Source organism: Oratosquilla oratoria, chromosome 41 (genome assembly GCF_046742065.1).
Source record: "Oratosquilla oratoria isolate Oo_2021 chromosome 41, ASM4674206v1, whole genome shotgun sequence".
Classification (NCBI taxonomy): Eukaryota; Metazoa; Arthropoda; class Malacostraca; order Stomatopoda; family Squillidae; genus Oratosquilla; species Oratosquilla oratoria.
Window position 1 is genome coordinate 21,473,948 of NC_134817.1, and position 20,353 is coordinate 21,494,300.

Sequence of the window (20,353 nt, forward strand, 5' to 3'; positions counted from 1 at the left end):
CACACACGACTCGATGGCGCGGTTGGTAGAGTTTCCGGCTGCCACTACGGAGGTCCGGATTCGAATCCCACCCAGGGCTGAAATAATTTCAGTAACACTGTACTGTAATTCGTTATTCCAACTCTCGTGGGCGGGGAGCTGGGTGTGTGTGTGCGTGTAAGGTTACAGCATTACCCACAGATCGGTCATATGAGCTCTGAGCTCTCTTCCGGGAGGGAAATAGCTGTTGATCACAAGTCCAACACGTGATCCAAGACAGTGTGAATCGCACACACACACACACACACACACACACACACACACACACACACACACACACACACACACACACACACACACACACACACACACACACACACACACACACACAGAGGAGCACCACTAACGTTTCTTGGCTATGTCAATGACGCGACATAAGGTACAACAATCTATGATAACGCGTTCGCAGACGACGCTAAAATCACGAGAAGAGTGAAAAACGTAGGCTATTGCAAAAAAGATGTATACACCTTTTTCGCAAGGAGCCAAGAATGGAAATTTAATTTCAATACTAAAGATTACGAAGTACTGGGAATTGGTATTATTTGCCATTACAAAATCAAACAAAGAGAAAGATTTGGGAGTGTTGATAAGCGACAGACAACCTGTCACCTGACAGATATATCGGAAGGACTGTGAGAGAGACATATGGATTGCTTCAGAAGATGAAAGAAGATTTCCACTAGAGAGGTGAAGAGATTATGTAAAGATTCATCGGAACCCAGGTCCGTCCATGACTGAGCTCTGCGTCTCATCGAGACCCTAATCCGTCCAAGACTGGAGTCTGTGTCTGTGGTGGGGTCTCCACGTACAGTGAAAGTCACCATAGCTCTGGCTAGAGCAGTGGTTCCCAAACTTTTTTTTGGCCGCGACCCCCCCAAATCCAGATCAGGTGAAGTTAGGGCGACCCAAGCATCAAAAAGCAATTTCGAAAGTCTTCTTTTATTGAAAACACAAGTGTAGGGAAGCCTTTGATTGGATTTTTTTTATTTCTAACAAGGTCTCGCGACCCAATCTTGAACACTTCGTGACCCATAGTTTGGGTCGCGACCCATAGTTTGGAATGGCTGGGCTTGAGAATACAAAGGGCAGGAACCAAACTGGTCACCAGTCTGGAAGATAAACCATATAAGGAGAGTCTTACAGCACTGGGTCTACCAACTTTGAAAACTCGAAGAGAAAGAGGTGATAGGATCACAGTATTGAGGTCGCTCAAGGGTGTGGTCTTGATTAAGGGTAGGGGGGATGTAAGAGGTCATGGAAATAACTATAAAGTAATGTCGTAACACATTCGTAAAGATTCAACAAAAACCCACTGTGTTGGATAAGAAGAAATTAAATAAATGAATTCCATATATTTCGATCACGGACTGTGATCCTCTTCAGTGGAATACATGTATTCCACTGAAGAGGATCACAGTCCGTGATCGAAATATATGGAATTCATTTATTTCATTTCTTCTTATCCAACACAGTGGGTTTTTGTTGAATCATGGAAATAAGTTAAGAAAGACTGTATGTCTAAAGAATCTGAAGAAAAATAGTTTTCCATATCGATGCATAAATACTTGGAAGGATTTGGAGGATGATATAGCTCAAGATGAAACAATACATGGATACAGATCTAAATATGATAATTGGAAATTAAGGATATAGACCAAGTTGGAACTGTACATGAACTTGGAGAGTAGGACATCGGACATCACGAATGATGTTCCTTTCCTGTATACTAAAATTAGGTAAATATGATTAGGTAAATACACACACACACACGCGCATTCACATACACACACACACACGCGCATTCATATACACACACACGCACGCATACATACATACATACACATACTTCCGGATCTAGGGAGTCACAAAGGCCCCCTTGGATTTTGGGAAGACTGCGTTTAGGTGTTGTGCTTCTACAACGCTGGAGTGTGAGATGATAGACACAAGAGGTTTGATGTTGGCTTTATTTTTGGGAGAGTTACTACAGGACCCAACTTTGGTAGAGGGATGGGGCGACTTTCCCTAAAAAATCAGAGCGGCGGCCTAGAATGACCCGCGAGATCTGAAGGGAAGGGTTGAATTGTGTGAGCACCGAAAAGTAGCACACTGCGTGATTGTAAGCTTGGTATGAATTTGTATAAGAATTGTGCTTCTAAGGCTGAATTGTCTACGATTTGTTTCGTCGTTGTCAAGAAAGGGTTGAATTGCGTGAGTACCGAAAAGTAGCACACTTCGTGATTGTAAGCTTGGTATGAATTCGTATAAGATTTGTGCTTCTAAGGCTGAATTGTCTACGATTTGTTTCGTCGTTGTCAAGAAAGCTCCACCTATATGGTATGTTGAAACGCCTCCACATCACTCAAACAGAATGTTCTAGCATCATAAGAACATAAGAACATAAGAATAAAGGAGACTGCAAGAGACCATAAGGCCTACACCAGGCAGCTCCGTATCCATCACCACCTGTCATCCCCTTCGCGGAGGATGATGGAGGAAAGGGGAAAGATAGAGAGAAATCACGGAAGGAAGGAAGAGAAACGAAGACCGGCGGGGGTTGATGAACAGTCGCAATTTCAAAGAATGGTATATCGCCAAGACGAGAGGAAAGAATAAGGGTGATGAGGTTTTTGATCTGTCTTGATACAGAGATAAAATTCTTACCCCACGTAATCTTGTGCGCATACATTCATATCTTTTTGTGCTGACCGTGGTTGACTATTTATACACTTCGTTAGTACTGAAAACCAGCACATAGGGTAATTGTGAACTTGAGTATGCGCTCGTACAAGGTTTGTGTTTTTAAATGAGTATTCAAGCTGACTCAAAGGAAGAGAAGATGCAGTGCCCATCTCACAACCAAGATAGGAAAGGAAATTCCTTTTTATCAAAGAGGTATTCAATACAATAAGAATCAATTATGTGCTGTTAAAGTTGGATCTCTGATGTGTTGTTTTCTGCTTGTGATAAAGTGTTCACGATCCCACATGGGTAATGTGTGATCGTGCATACTTTCAACGTCCACAGCAGGCTTCTCCAGCAGACCTCACACCAGAGTTTTACTGGTACATGACCCCAGATGCCAGGTCCTCCAGCGGGGCAAATACTCGAAGGCTGAGGCACAGGAAGAACTCCCCCAAGAAGGAGGTTTGTTGAGGACCCGCGGACCCAATACTTAACTCCTTTTGACCTGGGTAATGATGAATGATTATTTTGAACAATGAAAGGTCGTTCGTCTTTAGAGATTTAGCAAACTATCTAAATTAACGCTCTTTACCAATTCGGAAGCTCGCTGGCTGAGCGGGTTAGGGCGTCGTTACTTGTGGCGAAGGTCAAGGGAATGGCGGTTCGAATCCTGCCACCGGCGAAGTTGAACCAAGGGCATGGTTCATTAAAGTCCACGCTACAAAGTCCTCTGTGAGGGGCACCGTCTTAGCCTTCAGATGGCAGGAGTGTGTGACGTTAAACCATATCATACATACATATATATATATATATATATATATATATATATATATATATATATATATATATATATATATATACACACAATTCGCGGCCTTGCCCTAGTCACGCTATTACGATTCACATCAAATGTTGTGAACTTGGAAAACTGGAAGACAACTTCGCTTACAGTGTTCTAGACTCCCCTAAGGACAACTAAACAACGTGTCTGATATTCGTATAGGTCTAACTTCTCTTAATTCGTCATTCAGCTTCTCAATATACAACGCAAAGGTGACTTGACATTTGGAGATCCGAAAAAATAAAAGATTTTAGCCGAAGTCGCTTTATTTGCATTACTTCCTATAGATTAACATCAGACGGTTTTATTCAGGTGAGGGGGAGATCCGAGTACGAAGGAGTAAAAGGCCAATAATTTTGTCTAGGCCAGTGGTCCTCAACCTAAGGTCCGTGACCCCTTGGGAGGTCATAGAGTTTCACAAAGGGGTCCCCAAGAAGGAAACTAGTGGTTGTTAGTGGATGCACGGCGATTAATTTTAGTGAACAAGTGATCTCAAGCAGGTTAAGAAACAGTAGTACATAAACATGGGATACGTGATAAAGCACGTTGAGAACCACTGGACTCTCGACTAACGCTAGGTTATTTTGTTTATTTCAGAAGAAACTTTAGCTCGCAGGAGGTTGAGGACCGGAGGCAGAACCAGGGTGAAAGTGATATGGATGGTGGAATTCTGCGGGAGGGGAGGTGGGGGTGGGGTGGGAGATCGAGGGCCGTAAAGACCAAGCCTTAGAGGATCAAGACAATATATTGAGGTTCAGGGGTCAACATCCCATCGACCAAGGGCCCAGGGATCCAGGCACTGAGTCCCAGGGGCTCTATTCCAGTATCACGCAAACACGCTTTTCCATTTCTTTCTTCTTGCATTTGAAAGATCTGTCCCCCCCCCCATGAGGTCAGGAGCTATTGAAGAACGTAAGTTTTCATGTTAGATATCCGTGTCTGCGTGGTTCTGGAATTTTGCCGTCCCAGGAACTGAGATTTTGGAAGTTGGAGATCTGTATAGGCTGCTGGACCAAGGGGAACTTCCCTGGAACGGAGGCTCCAAAAGCCTCTGGAATCGGCAGAGGCTTTTGAAGAGAGTGGTTCTGTAGAGATAGATGGATAGATACTAGGGCTAAGGGCAAGATTCCAGAGACAGAAGCTTAAGGGCCAAGTGCATTTACCAGGAAATTCTGGAAACTGCAGATACCTGCTGGAAAAAAAAGAGAGAAAGAGGGAGCTGGTGGAGTAGATTTGTTTAGGGAGTTTGACAAGGGCAGTCCAAGGAAGGAGGGACGGTGGTTAGGGAGGGAGGGAGTGAGGTGAATGAGGGAGTGAGTGAGTGAGGGAGGGAGGAAGGGAATAAGGGAGGGAGGTGAGGGAGTGAGGGAGGTAGGAAGGGAGGCAGGCAGGCGAGGTTGGCAGTTGAGCCGAGATGGACCACGTACGGACGACGGTTCTGCCGCAAGACGCTGCGCAGTCCTCCACGGGCAGAAACCACGCTCTTAGGACGCACTTGCAGACTCTTCCGCTCTCGATCTCTTGTCTTCTCTCTCGTTCTCTCACTCTCCCTCCTTTTCTCTCTTGCTCTTACAAGAAGGTTATAGGCAAGAATTGGTTTACTAATAGGGTGGTCAACGAATGGAATAGACTTAGTAGCCATGTAGTGAGCGCTGAAACTATCAGTTGTTTTAAGAAACGGTTAGACAACTTTATGAATGGGGATGACAGGTGGTGATGGAGCTGCCTAGTGTAGGCCTTATGGTCTCTTGCAGTCTCCTTCATTCTTATGTTCTTATGTTCTTATGAATATATAGCTTTGTTTCTGTCCAAACTCTCTATATCTTTGCTTATCTGTTCATCCCTCTCTATCTACATATTCCAGCCACTGGAGGGTGTTCCTTGGCAGAGTGAGTTCCAAACATTATTTCTTGTTGTCTCTCCTCTTTATTCTTTTCTTCATATCAATACTTTCGTCACGGTTTAAGACATTATTTATTCTACCACCAGTCGATTTTATTTGGCCCAGGGAAATCTTCATTGTGTGAGGGTTAAATCTACTTAGAGCCTATTTCGGTTTTCTTATCTCCTTTTCTTCCTTGTTTACTAACTTTTCCTATTTTTTCCCCTCCTCTTCCTTCACTTCCTGTCTCTCATTTTCTTTTCCTTTCCTGTTCTCTGATTCAACTTTCTCTCATTACTTTTCTTTTTTCTTTTCCTCCTCCTCTTCTAAATTTCTTTCCAGTCTCTCCTTCTTAGCTTCCTCGTAGTCCATTTCCTCTTTCTCTTCCCCGTATTCCTCTTCACCTTTCTCTTCCTCTCCTTCCTCCACCTTTTCTTACCTGCTCTTCTTATTTCCCTTCCTGTCCGTGCCTTCCTCATCTTTCCATTTCTCTTCCTCCCCCACCTCTTCCTCCCCTCTCCTACCTCTTCCTCCTCTTCCTTTCCCCCCCTTCCTCTTCCTCTCCCTCTCCTACCTCTTCCTACTCTCCTTCCCCTTCCTCTTCCTCTCCCTTTTCTTCCTCCTTCTTCTCCTGCTCTCCCTCCTTTATCTCCTTCTCTCCTCCTCCCCTCCTCCCCTCGTCTCTCTCCTTTCCTCCCACCCTTCCTCTCCCCTCTTTTTCCTCCCCTTTCTTCCTCTCTTCATCATCATCCTCTTTCACTTCCGCATTCTCTTCTACCTCTCGCTCCTCCTCATTGTTAATAACCATTTCCGGACTGGAGCATGGTTGTATTCCGACCCTGGCTCTCGGCAGACTCTTTCATTCAGGTTTGTGGTGTTCCTTCGGTAAGAAAGAGGAGGCTCACCCACCTGCCATTTCTGCGAGAGAGCCAGGCGAAGGCGGACAACGAGTGGGCGGACGGGAAGACGGGCCAAGGGGTAGGAGGGCACTGCGCTTCCGCTAGGGGTAGCCCGCGAAGTTACGCGCGCATGTGTGTGTGTATTTTACCTAGTTGTATTTACCTTGTTGTATCTTGCGGGAGGAGAGCCATGCTCGTAGTGACCCGCTGTTGTATCTTTCCGCATCCAGTTTATTCTTAAAGTCATGTATAGTTTTAGCACTCACTGTTTCCTCTTTCAGTTTGTTCCAAATATCTATTACTCTATGTGGAAAGCTATTCTTTTTCAGATCTCTTCTGTAACCGTCCTTCTTAAGTTTCTTCTCGTGTCCTCTTGTAGCTCTTCTCTCTCTCTCTCTCTCTCTCTCTCTCTCTCTCTCTCTCTCTCTCTCTCTGTGTGTGTGTGTGTGTGTGTTTATGTGTGCGTTCATGTATATGTGTGCGTACATGTGTGTGTGTGCCTCCGTGTGTGTGCACGCGTCTGTCTTTGTGTGCATGTGTGTTTACCTAATTGTATACAGGCAAGGAGCAACACTCGTGGTGTCCCGTTTCCTACTCTCCAATTTGTCATACCTAACCTGAAGTTCATGTATGGTTCTAACTTGGTCTCTATCCTCAATTTTCAATTATCATATTTAGATTTGGATTCGTATTGTTCCAGTTTGAGTTATATCACCTTCTAAGCTATTCCAAATACTTATGTATTTATATGGAAAACTGTATTTCCTTACATCTTTTAGAAACATAATAACTTTTTTTATTCTCATAACCTCTTAAAGTCTTCTTATCCTTAACCAAGAGATCTTTTCTGTCACTGTAGTCTATCCCTTCTAGTGACCTGAATACTGTAATCATAACATCTCGTTCCTTTCGATGTTTCAAAGTTGGTAGGCCTATTGATTTCAGTCTCTCGTTATCGGCCAGACTGGGAACAGTTGATCGCTGTCCCTTTGTATTCTCTCGATCTTGCTTATATCCTTCACTCTGTGTGGGGACGCATATTCCAGTCTTGGAGGGATCAGGTTTCGATGCGTTACGTTATCTCTTCATCCATAAATTGAAAAAGCCACTTTTAATCTTCTGCAACAATCCGTATGTCTCTCCCACAATCCTGCTGAATAAGTCTGTCAGGTGACAATTTGCCTTTTATCAATATTCCCAAGTCTTTCTTCTCTTACGTATTGCTCCATTAGGAATTGTATATTTTCCCCTATTAGATAATTGATTATTATAGATTTTGTTGGACATTAATTTCATTATTAATTGTTTTATTTATTTACAATCATTGTACACGAATGTGTAGGGAGAGCCAAGTGAGCTCCTGTATGTTTGGTGCCAAAACAGGGCGTGGCGTTCGGTTGTAACTCCGCCTCCGAATTGTACGCACGCATTTGTCTATTGTAGTGCTTTATCGAATTTTTATTTAATACCCTTATTTACAGTGTTAATATACGCTCATTTAGACACCCTGCTACATATGGTGGTACGTGGTAATGTCATTTTTTTCTCATTTTACTCATTTTTGAACATTTGGACGATTCTCGAGTGATGCGGACTTAAGTTAAATTTGGCTGATCAGCATATTACGTATATGTTTCCGTTTTTTTCCTTTCCCCTTTTCCTTTTTTCCAGCCAGGAATTTGTTACAGTGTTTTTTTTTCTTTAAGCTGGTGCTCGGGAACAGTGTATTCTAAGTGTGCGCCATGTGTTTTTTTGTATTCGTCCTGTATGGTCCCCAGCTTAGTGTCTCCTGTTTAGATTTTTTCTTATTTTATCGTCATCTGTGTTTATGGAATGATCGCCTATTCTTCCTGCGTTTGTCAGCTCACTTTTCAATTTTTACAGAGAACGCACCTATCTCAGTCACAGTAGATACTGGTGTCGAATGTAGTCTTATAGGTAGAAGGGCTTATTATGCTCTCAGGGATTTGTACAATACCCCTTTATCTCTTTTTTGAAAAGGATTGCATTCTGTACAAGGTTCTCCCATGCCTATTCTTGGGTGTGTTTGCATTCCCTTAAGATTTTCCTCCCATACTACCGTTTTCCATGTTAATTTTGTTGTTGTTTCTTGGGCAATGATGCTCTTACAGCTCATGGCATAGATATATCTCCTAGGCGCCGTGTAGTGACATTACTTAATTCTGTTATTCCTGCAACGGGTAGGCCAGTTTCCATATGTAGATCACCTTCTGTGTATGATCAGACCACACAGTTGTCTTCAAAGGGTTCTAATAGTTTTGACTCTGCTATTCTTTTTTGTGCTGCTGTTGTTGTAGGCGAGCATTATATCGGACCTTCAAGTTCAGTTCGAGTTCCGGTGCGCATTTCAGGTGCTCCAATTGGTTCTGTATTATCTCAGCCTGACTCTGTTCGTGTCCGTCGTCTAACATTGGAAGGAACTTTCTCCACTATTCGTGAGGGTCATATTACCACTGCTATGGTGACCAACGTCACTGGTGCCCCTATCAACCTCTCTCCTGGCAGTCATTTAGGTTCCTTTGAAGCAGTTGACGTTGACACTGTCCAGGATTCGCCCCCTATCATAGCAGCTACGGTCTCCACAAGTAAGTGACACAGCTCACATTGCCTCATAGCGTTTGTAGGTGAGATTGTCTGTTGTAATGCTTTATCGAATTGTGATTTAATACACTTATTTACAATGTTGATATACTTTCATTTAGCCACCCTACTACATATACACACAAACACACACATATACATATATGTAGCTATGTAGAGTGTGCTCGGGGACTTGTACAGTCCTTTTGTAGTTTCATACATGGCTCAGTTCCTAGCGTCTTGGCTTCGTGATTATGCACGCACAGGTTAGGGTTCGAATATATGTATATATGTATATATATATATATATATATATATATATATATATATATATATATATATATATACATATCATTCCTTGATAATGTCTTACATAGGCGAAAACGTCCGGACTAAGTTTATATATATCATAAGAGGCTGTATAGTTTAATTGATATAACTTTCTATGAGTATAACAACAATTTGAATAAATTCTATGACACGTGGTAGGTCATTTTCCCTTATGCTGCCACGTTGTGGTGTCACAGGTGAGACTGGTGGGAACGTGTGGTTAATCGTTATTATGATCCTAAAAAGCGATATTTATTGTACCATACAGCTTGATTTACTATATATAGAATAATAAATAAAAAGATCAAATAGCCACGTAGATGGAAAATAAGAAAGAGAGGCATGTGCTGATGGAGATTTGGCAGCATGGCTAATGGTAAATCACGATGTATACCACAGCTTGAAGAGACTTCTTAGAGTACAGCATTCAAGCTTCGAGCGTGGATCTATCTCGGGGCAACACTGTAACTTCGTTTGTCTTATTATTCAAAAAGGGAGCTGTCATATTTAATTTTGAATTCGCTTATGGCCTTAGCTTGGGTGCGCTCTCCTGCGCACGCGTGTGTGTATATGTGTGTGTGTGTTTGCGCGTGCGTGTGTGTGCATTTATGTGGAAGAATGTTGGAATTAGTGAAGCTAGCACGGGCCGGAACAGTGTACATGTGCCTGAATATTACGTGCGCTTGAGCCCATGAACACATTCGATTGGTATTTCTATAGGGGAAGGCGGCGTGGATGTACGTTGATGAAGATATTGATGAGAGAACGGGGTATGAGATCGAGCGGGACGGAATCTTGGCGCGCAAGTGTGGGTGGGTGTGGATGCGGAGCGGGGTGGAGAGAGGGGTTGGGAGGGTGGGAAGAAGGTGGGGGGATAGGAGGCGGAAGGGGAAGGGAGGGGGAGGAGGAAGGGGGTGGGTAAGGAGAGGGGGGGGGAAGGGAGGGGGCAAGGCTGAGAAAGTGCGCAGATGCTGACTACGAAGCCATTTGAAGTCGGTAAGCGTACAGACGTTGCCAACGCTCCTCATTTGCCAATACGGGTGGGCGGTCTCCCCGCGCACGCTCGCGCGCTCGCACACACTTATACACACATGCATGCGCATACACACACGGACATGCGCGCGCGCCCACACACACACACACACACACGCACACAGGCACACACTGCATCATCAACAAAATCATTATCGTCATCATCAAAATCAAAAGCGTCGTCGTCGTCATCATCATCATTATCGTCAATTCATCGTCATCGTTGTCGTCCTTCTCATTATTACTATTATTACTATTATCATCATGATCGTGAGTTCGATTCCCGGGACCCACTACGTTATTCTTGCGTTGGTTCCCAACAGCTCTGGCCAGGCGGGGAGGCGACTCAAACATCGGCCTAAAAAAAAAGCTGCTTATCGCAACTGACAGGGCTTGTTGCAATTCCAGGGGTATCCACTTGCCATTTCGTGAGAGTGGGATTGTGAATTTTATCATAATTTTATTATTATTATTATTATTGTTGTTGTTGTTGTTGTTACTGTTGTTGTCGTCGTTGTCTTTGTCGCTGTCGTTGTCGTCGTCGTCTGTTTTTTTATTATTATCCTTATCATTATTATTGTCATTACTATTATCATAATTATTATCATTACTATTACTACTATTATCATTACTGATATTATTATAGCATAGTTCCTGTACAGTTTCACTTTACGCAGAAAAAATGGACAAATGTGACTGCAGTAATTTTAGAGGGATTAATTTGTTGAGTGTAATTGGGAAGGCTTATGGGAGGTTTTTAATTGAGAGGATTGGGAGAGTAAGAGAGGGAATAATTGGTGAGGAGCAATGTGGATTTAGGAAAGGTATAGGATAGGTTGATCAAAACTGTGGTAAAAAGGATTTGTGAAAAGGTTTTGGCAAAAGTTAAGGACATTTTTGGGCCTTTATATCTTTGGAGAAGGCTTATGACAGGGTAAACAAAAGCACTGTGGGAGGGATTACAAATATGCGGGATTTGGGGAAAACTAGTAAGGGTAGTTAAGATTTTTTACGAGAGTAGTAGAACTTGTGTTTGAATTAGAAATGGAGAGAATGAGTGGTTTGAGGTAAAGGTGGGACTGCGTCAGGGTTGTGTCATGTCACCATGGTTGTTCAATGTGTACATTTATGGGGGTGGAACGAGAGGTAAATGAAAGGGTGATGGACAGAAGATTGGGGATGTTTAGAGATTTTGGAGAGAAGTGGAAAGTAAGCCAGTTGTTGTTTGCGGACGACACTACGCTTGTGGTAGATTCAGAGAAGGAATTATGGCAGTGACGGGGTTTGGAAAGGTATGCACTTGGAGAAAGTTGAATATAAATGTGGGTAAAACTAAGGTGATGAGATGTACGAGGAGAGAGAATTGGAGTGAATTTGAAGTAAGTCTTAGAGGAGAGAGGTTGGAGGAGATGGATATTTTTGAGTATTTGGGATTGCACGTGGCAGTAAATGGAGGAGTGGGGGTATAGTTAATCTGTAGATTGGAAGAATTAAGTAGATGTTTTGGGGAGATTGAAAAAAGTCATGAGAAATAGGCATTTGGGAATGGATGCAAAAAGAAGATTGAATGAAGGGGTGGTTGTGCCTACGACACTGTGGACAGGGACTTGGACTTTAAGAGAGGCAGAAAGGAGTTTAAATGTATTTAAGATGAAGTGTCTGAGAAATATGGTAGGGGTTACAAAGTTGGATAGAGTGAGAAATGAGGAGGTGAAGGGGAGAGCGGAGATTTGACTGATACAGATACAACTGATGAAAGATTATTGTGATGGTTTGGGCACATGGAAAGACTGAGGGAATAAAGATTAGCAAAAAAAAAAAAAAAAAAAAAATGCGGAAAGGAGAGGTGGATGGAGTGAGTTTGAGGGGTCAACCAAGGATGAGGTAGATGGCTGGGGTGAAAGGGGCTTTGAGGAAGAAGGAAATGTCTGTTGAGCAAGGGAGTAGGCAGGGGATAGGGATGAGCTGGTAATGGTTATGTAAGGATATCTTGACACAGGCCAAAGGGATTTCTCCCCGTCTTCTCTATTTTCTCATTGCGGAACAGGGAGGGAGGGTCGCCATGTAAGTGAAACGGCTCAGCAGTGGATGTACTGTGTCTTACTGCATTGCTTCAGGCCCGGGAAGTGGGGAGGAGGGAAGGGTAGCCCTTCTTCCACGGAACCACATGAGAGGTAAACAAGAATGGTGGATGGGAGTGGAATGAGTAGAAGTGGGTGCGTGCCTTGACTTGTCTACCTCCCTTATAAGGGAGAACCCCTTTGTATATAGATAGCCACATTATCATCATCATTATCATTACTATTATTATGTCATTACTATTATTACTATTGTCATTATTACTATTATCATTATTATTATTACTATCATTATTAATTGATTTATCATTATTAGTAAAAGAGGTGTGGAAGGCAGAGGTGGAAGGAGTGAACATGAGGGGGCGACCAAGGATGAGATGGATGGATGGAATAAAAGGGGCATTGGGAAAGAGGGGAATGTCTGTTGAGGAAGGACGGGAGAAGACAAGATAGGGGTGAATGGAGAATGGTTGTGTATGGATGATACTGTGATGCATGAAAGGGAGTGGGTGGGGGATGGAGGGTGAGGTAGTATGTGTAAGAAATAAATTGACACAGCCCGAAGGGATTTCTCCCCGTCTTCTTTATTTCTGCAAGAGAGGACGGAGAGGGGAGGGGTCGCCGATTTAATGATGTGGCCTTGCTGTGGATGTGCCGTGTCTTGCGATACTACTTCTGACCTAGGGCAGTGGGCGAGATGCAGGGATGACCCGTCATCCAGGAGGAGCCAAGATAAGAGAGAGGGAGTGGGGAGGATGGGAGTGGAGTATGTGGGGATGGAAATGAGTGGGAGTGGATTTTATGCCTTTGTTTTTTGCCTACCTCCCTTGTATGGGGGAAAATTCTTTGGTATGTATGTATGTATGTATGTATTATTATTATCTTTATTATTATTATGATTAATATTATTAATATTAATATTATATTATTATATTATTATTATTATTTTTATTATCATTACTATTATCATTGTTGCTATTATCATCATACTTGTTATTATTATATTTATTATTACTATTTTAGTTTCGAATGCTTATATCGCTTGTTTGGCCTAATAAGTAGTTGCAGTGTAATCTACATATTTTGTGTTTTCGCTATTGTTTGAGGGTCTGAGGACATCTAATTACCTAGCGGAGTTGAAGGAGGCGAAGAGTAGAAAGGGTACAGATAAAATATGTCACAATGGAAATGACTTTCACTCAGGTATTTTATAAGCAGACGAATTTAATCTAATTTAAAATCAAGAGTTAAATATATTCCTATTTTTGATATATGTAATTTTTAGTTAAATGTATGTTTGTTCTATTATAATAAAGATTATTAAAAATAAATTCCTATATGATTTCAATAGCTATCACTTTTGATCAGCCCCAGACAGCCAAATACTGTTGTACTTTTTCAATATTTTTCTAAGGATGAATCATTAATCTTGGAAAATAAACCTAGTGCAAATCTTGTGGCAAACGTAAGCAATCACTGCGTAGCAAAGGACCGGTCGCTGATTGGGCGAGAACGGGGGAGGGTTCACGAGCAACCCACTGATTGGCACACGGGACTTGCCAAGCGTGACGACAAGTCCTAGCGTCCGAGCCTCTCACTGTCTGGTAAACCCGCCGACAGAAGTGCAAGGCTGATTTGCATTTATTTTTTTGTTTTCTTTTTCTTTTCTTTACTTATTTATCTATCTATTTCTATTTTTTGTTGTTGCGTGGATCGTGAACCATACTTTCAGTGGATCAAAGGTCTTTCATTCAAATCCAGGGCATAGAGGTTAGGTGAAAATAGAGCTATATGAAATAAAAAACAACTTCGGCCGTTGGTAGAGCGCTAGACCCAAGCACAACACCCATATCAAGATATTTTCATAAATGCTTTAGGGTATTTTGTGAACGAAATTTGTCACTTCTTTTTTATCAGTCTGTCAAGGCAGTTTTGTTGAGTCCTCTGACTGCCGGTGTAGAGGCCCATTCTGCACGCATAATTATAACTGATATCTACTACAGAAAAGAGATCAGCTTGAAAGAATGTGTCGTAGGAATCTTGCGTTCTCAAACTTTCTTTTTCACAGGCGACACAGGTACATCACTTATATTTCTTATGTACAGATATAAATATCTTATGTTTAATCATATCATGTATAATACTATATATATATATATATATATATATATATATATAATATATATATATATATATATATATATATATATATACATATATAGAGTGAACACATTTTCAATCAAATCATACTGTAATTACGATGATGTTTACCTTCTCCTGACACATTTAAAAAATATTGACTACGTTCTTAGCCAAACGTTCACAACAAATTTATGATATGGTCATACTGTGTATATGACTCAAGAGTCTGAAAATGTGTTGCCATGCTGTATATAACATCGGTGTGGCCAAGTCATGATCCAACTGAAAATATGACCGGACCATGAGCCGAGGAAATAACAGGACAAATTGGTTCCCCTTTAATTCAGTTTCAGTGTTTCCAGTCTGTGATCAAGGTCTGAGGTTAATGCAGTTATTGTCTTCACACATACACACACACACACACACACGCACGCACGGACACACACACACACACAAATGTAATACATGAATTTAAAAATAGTTTAGATAAAATGAGATATGAAGACGGGACACCACGAGCATAGCTCCCCTTCCCGTAAAATACAACTAGGTAAACTAGGTAAATACACACACACACACACACACACACACACACACACACACACACACACACACACACACACACACACACACACACACACACACACACACACACACACATCTCAATAATGTTCTTACTGTGGCTCTCGATTTCTATCGGGTTTCGGTGGCGATGTAGAAACCTCCAAGAAACCTTTCAATCCTTATCGATTGACACAGAAACCCACAAAATAAACAAATATTATGTCTATTTTATTCCGGTGGAATTTTGTTGAAATATTTTAAACAGAAAATATTTTTGAGAACTTTAAAGTTATGCAAGTGCGTTTTGGATACCTCGCCTGCTAAAATAAGACTCATGCATTTTACGTAATACATCATCCACAAGATAGACGGCCCGACCGTATAATATACAAATAGAGACGTTTAATATTTTATCAAATGCTGCATCAGTTTTCCCCAGTTATCATTAGTTGCCCATCACAACTTCATATCAGTGGTTCACGATCCTTAAGTTATATAATTATATTTATCACATAATATTGAACAATAATCGAGAGCCTAACAGTAACTGGCTCGGTTATTAAGTTGAATACCTTATCTCCTCCATCTAGTCCAACGTGGTCATATTTGATTATCATATTGATAATGGGGTAATGCTATGGAAATACGAACATCGTACATATTGTCATATACTTATCATGTTTAAGTAGCCTAGGCCTATAGGTTCTTTACAGGTGCTATTTTTATTTGGCGTCTTCAGCATATTTGAAATTATACAGTTGGCATGCATCAGAAGTAGGTCTAAAGGCCCTGTCAGACGAGCGGGTTGGCCGCCGCGGGTGCAAAGCGGGTCAGCCGCCGCGGAACCGCTTTATATTGATTCCTATGTAAAACCTCTCGTCTGACATAGCCAGGCGGGCTGGCCGCGGCGGTTTCAAGTGGGGAAATGCGTCTCACCCGCCGCGGTCAGGCGGGTAGACCGCCCGTGTGACATCAGCCTAAATGCGCCTAGAAGTGCGTCAATACGGTCCACACAAGTTGGACTCACGGCGACGACGGTGTTTCCACCGCTCGAACGAGTTTTGCCGACGAGGAACCCAAAACGCACCTACATAACTTTAAACCTCTCAAAAATATTTTCTGGTTCAAAAGTATTTCAACAAAATTCCACCACAGTAAATTAGATAGATTATTTGTTTAGTCTACGGGTTTCTGTGTCAGTCGATAAGGATTGAGAAGTTTCTTGGAGGTTTCTAATCCGCCACCGATAAAAATCCGATAGAAACCGGGTTTCTGGGGTGTTTACCTTGACCCCCTCTCGATCGCTAATTTGGTGATCCGAGTTCGAGTCCCGCCCAGTACTGAAAATATCAGCATCCCTGCACTGCGAACCAACACTCCAAATTTTGTGGACGAGTTGTGTGTGTGTTTATGTGTGTGTGTGTGTGTGTGTGTGTGTGTGTGTGTGTGTGTGTGTGTGTGTGTGTGCTTGCGTGCGTGCGTGTGTGCTTGTGTGCTTGCGTGCGTGCGTGTGTGTGTGTGTGTGTGTGTGTGTGTGTGTGTGTGTGTGTGTGTGTGTATGTGTGTGTAGTTCACAGCATTACCCATAGATCAGGCCAGGTAATTAATTATGAGCTAGCTCTCATCAGTATCCAAGACCTTGGTGAATCATACACACTGTCACTCAAACGTCTTTCTCTCTCTCTCTCTCTCTCTCTCTCTCTGTGTGTGTGTGTGGTGTGTGTGTGTGTGAGTGTGCGAGAGTATGAATACTCACGGTAACAGGGCGTGCAAGTATGGCCGTGACTGAGGGCTGAGTTGTTGCCCGTGCCATCGCCTACGTGGGCACTCCAGGCAAGAACTCTTCTTCTGCCGCAGCATTCGGAGCGAGTGGCGGACCAGCTCACCGCGCGACGACACGCTCCGTCCTGCCGAGCGACGCGCCAACAGGACCCCACGGGGTCGTCGGATGTTACCGTCACTGTCGGCGTTGTGAGCGGCACTGCCCCTGTGGGATATGAAGACAGAGTCATGGGTTAATACTTGTCTTATGGAGAATAAAAAGCAAAACGTCGCAAACTACAAGTATAAGGATAAAGTGGCATGGGTTAATACTTGTCTTATGGAGAATAAAAAGCAAAAACGTCGCAAACTACAAGTATAAGGATAAAGTCATGGGTTAATACTTGTCTTATGGAGAATAAAAAGCAAAACGTCGCAAACTACAAGTACAAGGATATCAAAGCGGAAGGCTACAGTAGTAGAGGCGAGGTAAATGGGAAGGAGGTAAGGCGTAAATGAAATGAAATGTAACAACTAATTCATACTGAGTGAACTGATTCTCTTCAAATTCTCTTCACTATTCCAGACTTCCCTAAGAATATTTCATCAATGTGTCTAAAATTCATATTCGTAGGTCTACCTTCTGTTTATCATTAAGTTTCTTAATAAATGACTCTTATTGATACAGGGATTAAAAGATATAACTATGTGGAACAGCTGTGCCACAGTTATAGTTGAATAGACGAAAACATTGAAAAAGCTTTCATTCAAGGTGTGACAGCGTGTTGCCTAGCAGCAGCAACAGACAAACACTCAAGTGAATTACCAACAAGGCACATGTCAGCCCTCAGAAGTCTTGGAAACGATAAGAACTTAGTGATCACACCAATTCGGACCTTTGGTTCTAAAATTCAGGTGGATTGATTCGGCACCGTCCTCACTCACATTCGCTTCTTCCATCGTTAGGTCGTTTCTTATAATAACCATTACTCTATCACCCAGTCTCTGTATCCTTTCCAGATGATATATCTATTATATGTGTTTGTGTGTGTGTGTGTGTGTGTGTATTCACCTTGGTCTTTGGATCACGTGTTGGACTCGTGATCGACAGCTATTTCCCTCCCGGAAGAGAGCTCAGAGCTCGTATGACCGATTTATGGGTAATGCTATGACCTTGCATACACACACACACACACACAACTCCCCGCCCACGAGAGTCAGAGTAACGACCCGAAGCGCAGCGATACCGAAATAATTTCGGCCCTGGGCAGGATTCGAACCAGCTACTGCGAGCACCACCGTACTTCCCAGTCCAGCGCTCTACCAACCGCGCTACCGAGTGTGTGTGTGTGTGTGTGTGTGTGTGTGTGTGTGTGTGTGTGTGTGTGTGTGTGTGTGTGTGTGTGTGTGTGTGTGTGTGTGTGTGTTTGTGTGTGTGTGTGTGTGTGTGTGTGTGTTTACCTAGTTGTATCTTACGGGAAGGGGAGCTATGCTCGTAGTGTCCCGTCTTTATACCTCGCAGTGTCTAGTTTGTTCTTAAATTCGTGTATGGTTTTTGCACATACTATTGTTTCGTCCAGTTTGTTCCAGATGTCTACCACTCTATGTGGAAAGCTGTTTTTCAGGTCTCTTCTCTAACTATCCTTTTTGATTTTTTTTTATGTTCTCTTGTGTTTCTCTTGTCCCAAATTAGTAAGTCCTTTCTATCAAGGATTTCCGTGCCTTTCATGATTCTGTAGATGGTCAGTAGGTCGCCTCTTTCTCTTCTTTGTGTGTGTGTGTGTGTGTGTGTGTGTGTGTGTGTGTGTGTGTGTGTGTGTGTGTGTGTGTGTGTGTGTGTGTGTGTGTGTGTGTGTGTTAGTGTGGTGTGTGTGTGTGTGTGTGTGTGTGTGTGTGTGTGTGTGTGTGTGTGTGTGTGTGTGTGTGTGTGTGTGTGTGTGTGTGTGTGTGTGTGTGTGTATTTACCTAGATATATTATACGGGAAAGGAGCTATGCTCGTTGTGATGCTCGTGTGTGTGTGTGTGTGTGTGTGTGTGTGTGTGTGTGTGTGTGTGTGTGTGTGTGTGTGTGTGTGTGTGTGTGTGTGAGCCTATGACATTTTCCCCTTGTATGCGGGAATAGCCGAGCCTGTCGTGGGAGAAGACCATAGAAGGGGGACACCCCTTGTCCCCTCATTCCGCTCCATTTAACCGCCTTTTACGACACGCATGGGATCACGGCGGCGGCATTCTTAACCCCCGGTGCAGGATCATGAGAAAATAAGAGGTGGTGCCCCATAAATGGTATGAGAGAGATTCAAGTTCCAACTTTGATGTCTGTTGTCAGAAAAGTGGCTTAGTTTTACGTAGGACATGTTCTTTGTTGGAGATCCCTCCAATGATTTCTATTTAAACTCTTGGACGCATCAACGTACTTTATGTTATTTGTTTTGGTTAAGGAAAAACACCAAATTCATGTAGTTATGATAATCTCGCTTAAGCAAGTCCCGTATACATCCCTTCGGAGGGCTCAAGTCTCACGTTCTTCGTCAGGATAGACTACGTAAAACGTAAAACACGTCTTGTATCGAAAGCGGCGTTGCTATCCTTGTTATGGCGGGAGTGTTCGTCACGCGACGATCTTGTTTTGTTGTGACTGCGTCTTTTCCTTTACTGGTTTTCCTTCCTCGGTTGCAGAAACAGGTTCTGTGCTCTGATATCTCTTGCATCCCGGAGACCCGCTGCATTTCATAGCCCTGCGCGTGTTGTAGTTCGGTACGTCTTCTAGTCCGGTTCCGTCTGTGACCCGGTACCTTCTGGACCTTGGTACCTCTTGTATTTTGGTACCTTTGGTACTCCAGCAACTCTTGAATTCTGGTACATTTCGCACTTCTTGTATTTTGGTATCTTGTGTACTCCGGTACTCTCTGTACCAGCGTTTTTCAACCTTTTCACCCTTGCGTAAACTTTAAAATAAATTGCATGTCTCAAGGAATCCCTGCGCAAAAATAAAAACACATATACCATATCTTTCTCATTTTATATTCATCGTAATAATAGGTTAGATAGGATGATGTCTATGTTACATTATTACAATAACCAAGAATATGTCGTGCGTGTTTAATTATATTACGTATATGAAATTAAATAAAAAATCAAAAGTGCATTAGCTTATCTCACTTGTTCTCGCGGAACCCTTAGGGACCTTTTGCGGAACCTTAGGGTTCCGGGGAACCCTGGTTAAGAAACGTTGCTCTGTACCCTGGTGTAGTACTCGAAATAAAAACAGGAAATGACTGGAGAAGATGCAAAGGTCCATCTTCCTTACAGAAGAGAAAATCCACTGGTCATGACACACATACACGCAAGCGCACCCCCCACCCCCTTCCACAAACGCAAATACCTCTTCCTATGCTGTGTTTGACCTCTGCTTATTCACATATCCCTTTCCCAAATCTCTAGAGCAGCGTTTCTCAACCAGCCAAGGTTCCCCGGAACCCTAAGGTTCCGCAAAAGGTCC

The 20,353-nt window shown here is 42.7% G+C and overlaps 1 protein-coding gene across 2 annotated transcripts in view; it reads right to left on the reverse strand.

Annotated features, from left to right (window-relative positions):
* The window catches only part of LOC143021027 (follistatin-like), a 221,340-nt gene that overhangs the window by 28,669 nt on the left and 172,318 nt on the right, over positions 1-20,353 (reverse strand). For both annotated transcript variants that reach the window (XM_076178199.1, XM_076178200.1), the window contains exon 2: positions 16,850-17,080. In XM_076178199.1, the coding sequence (XP_076034314.1) occupies positions 16,850-17,080 (231 nt within the window). The remainder of the gene's footprint in view (positions 1-16,849; positions 17,081-20,353) is intronic.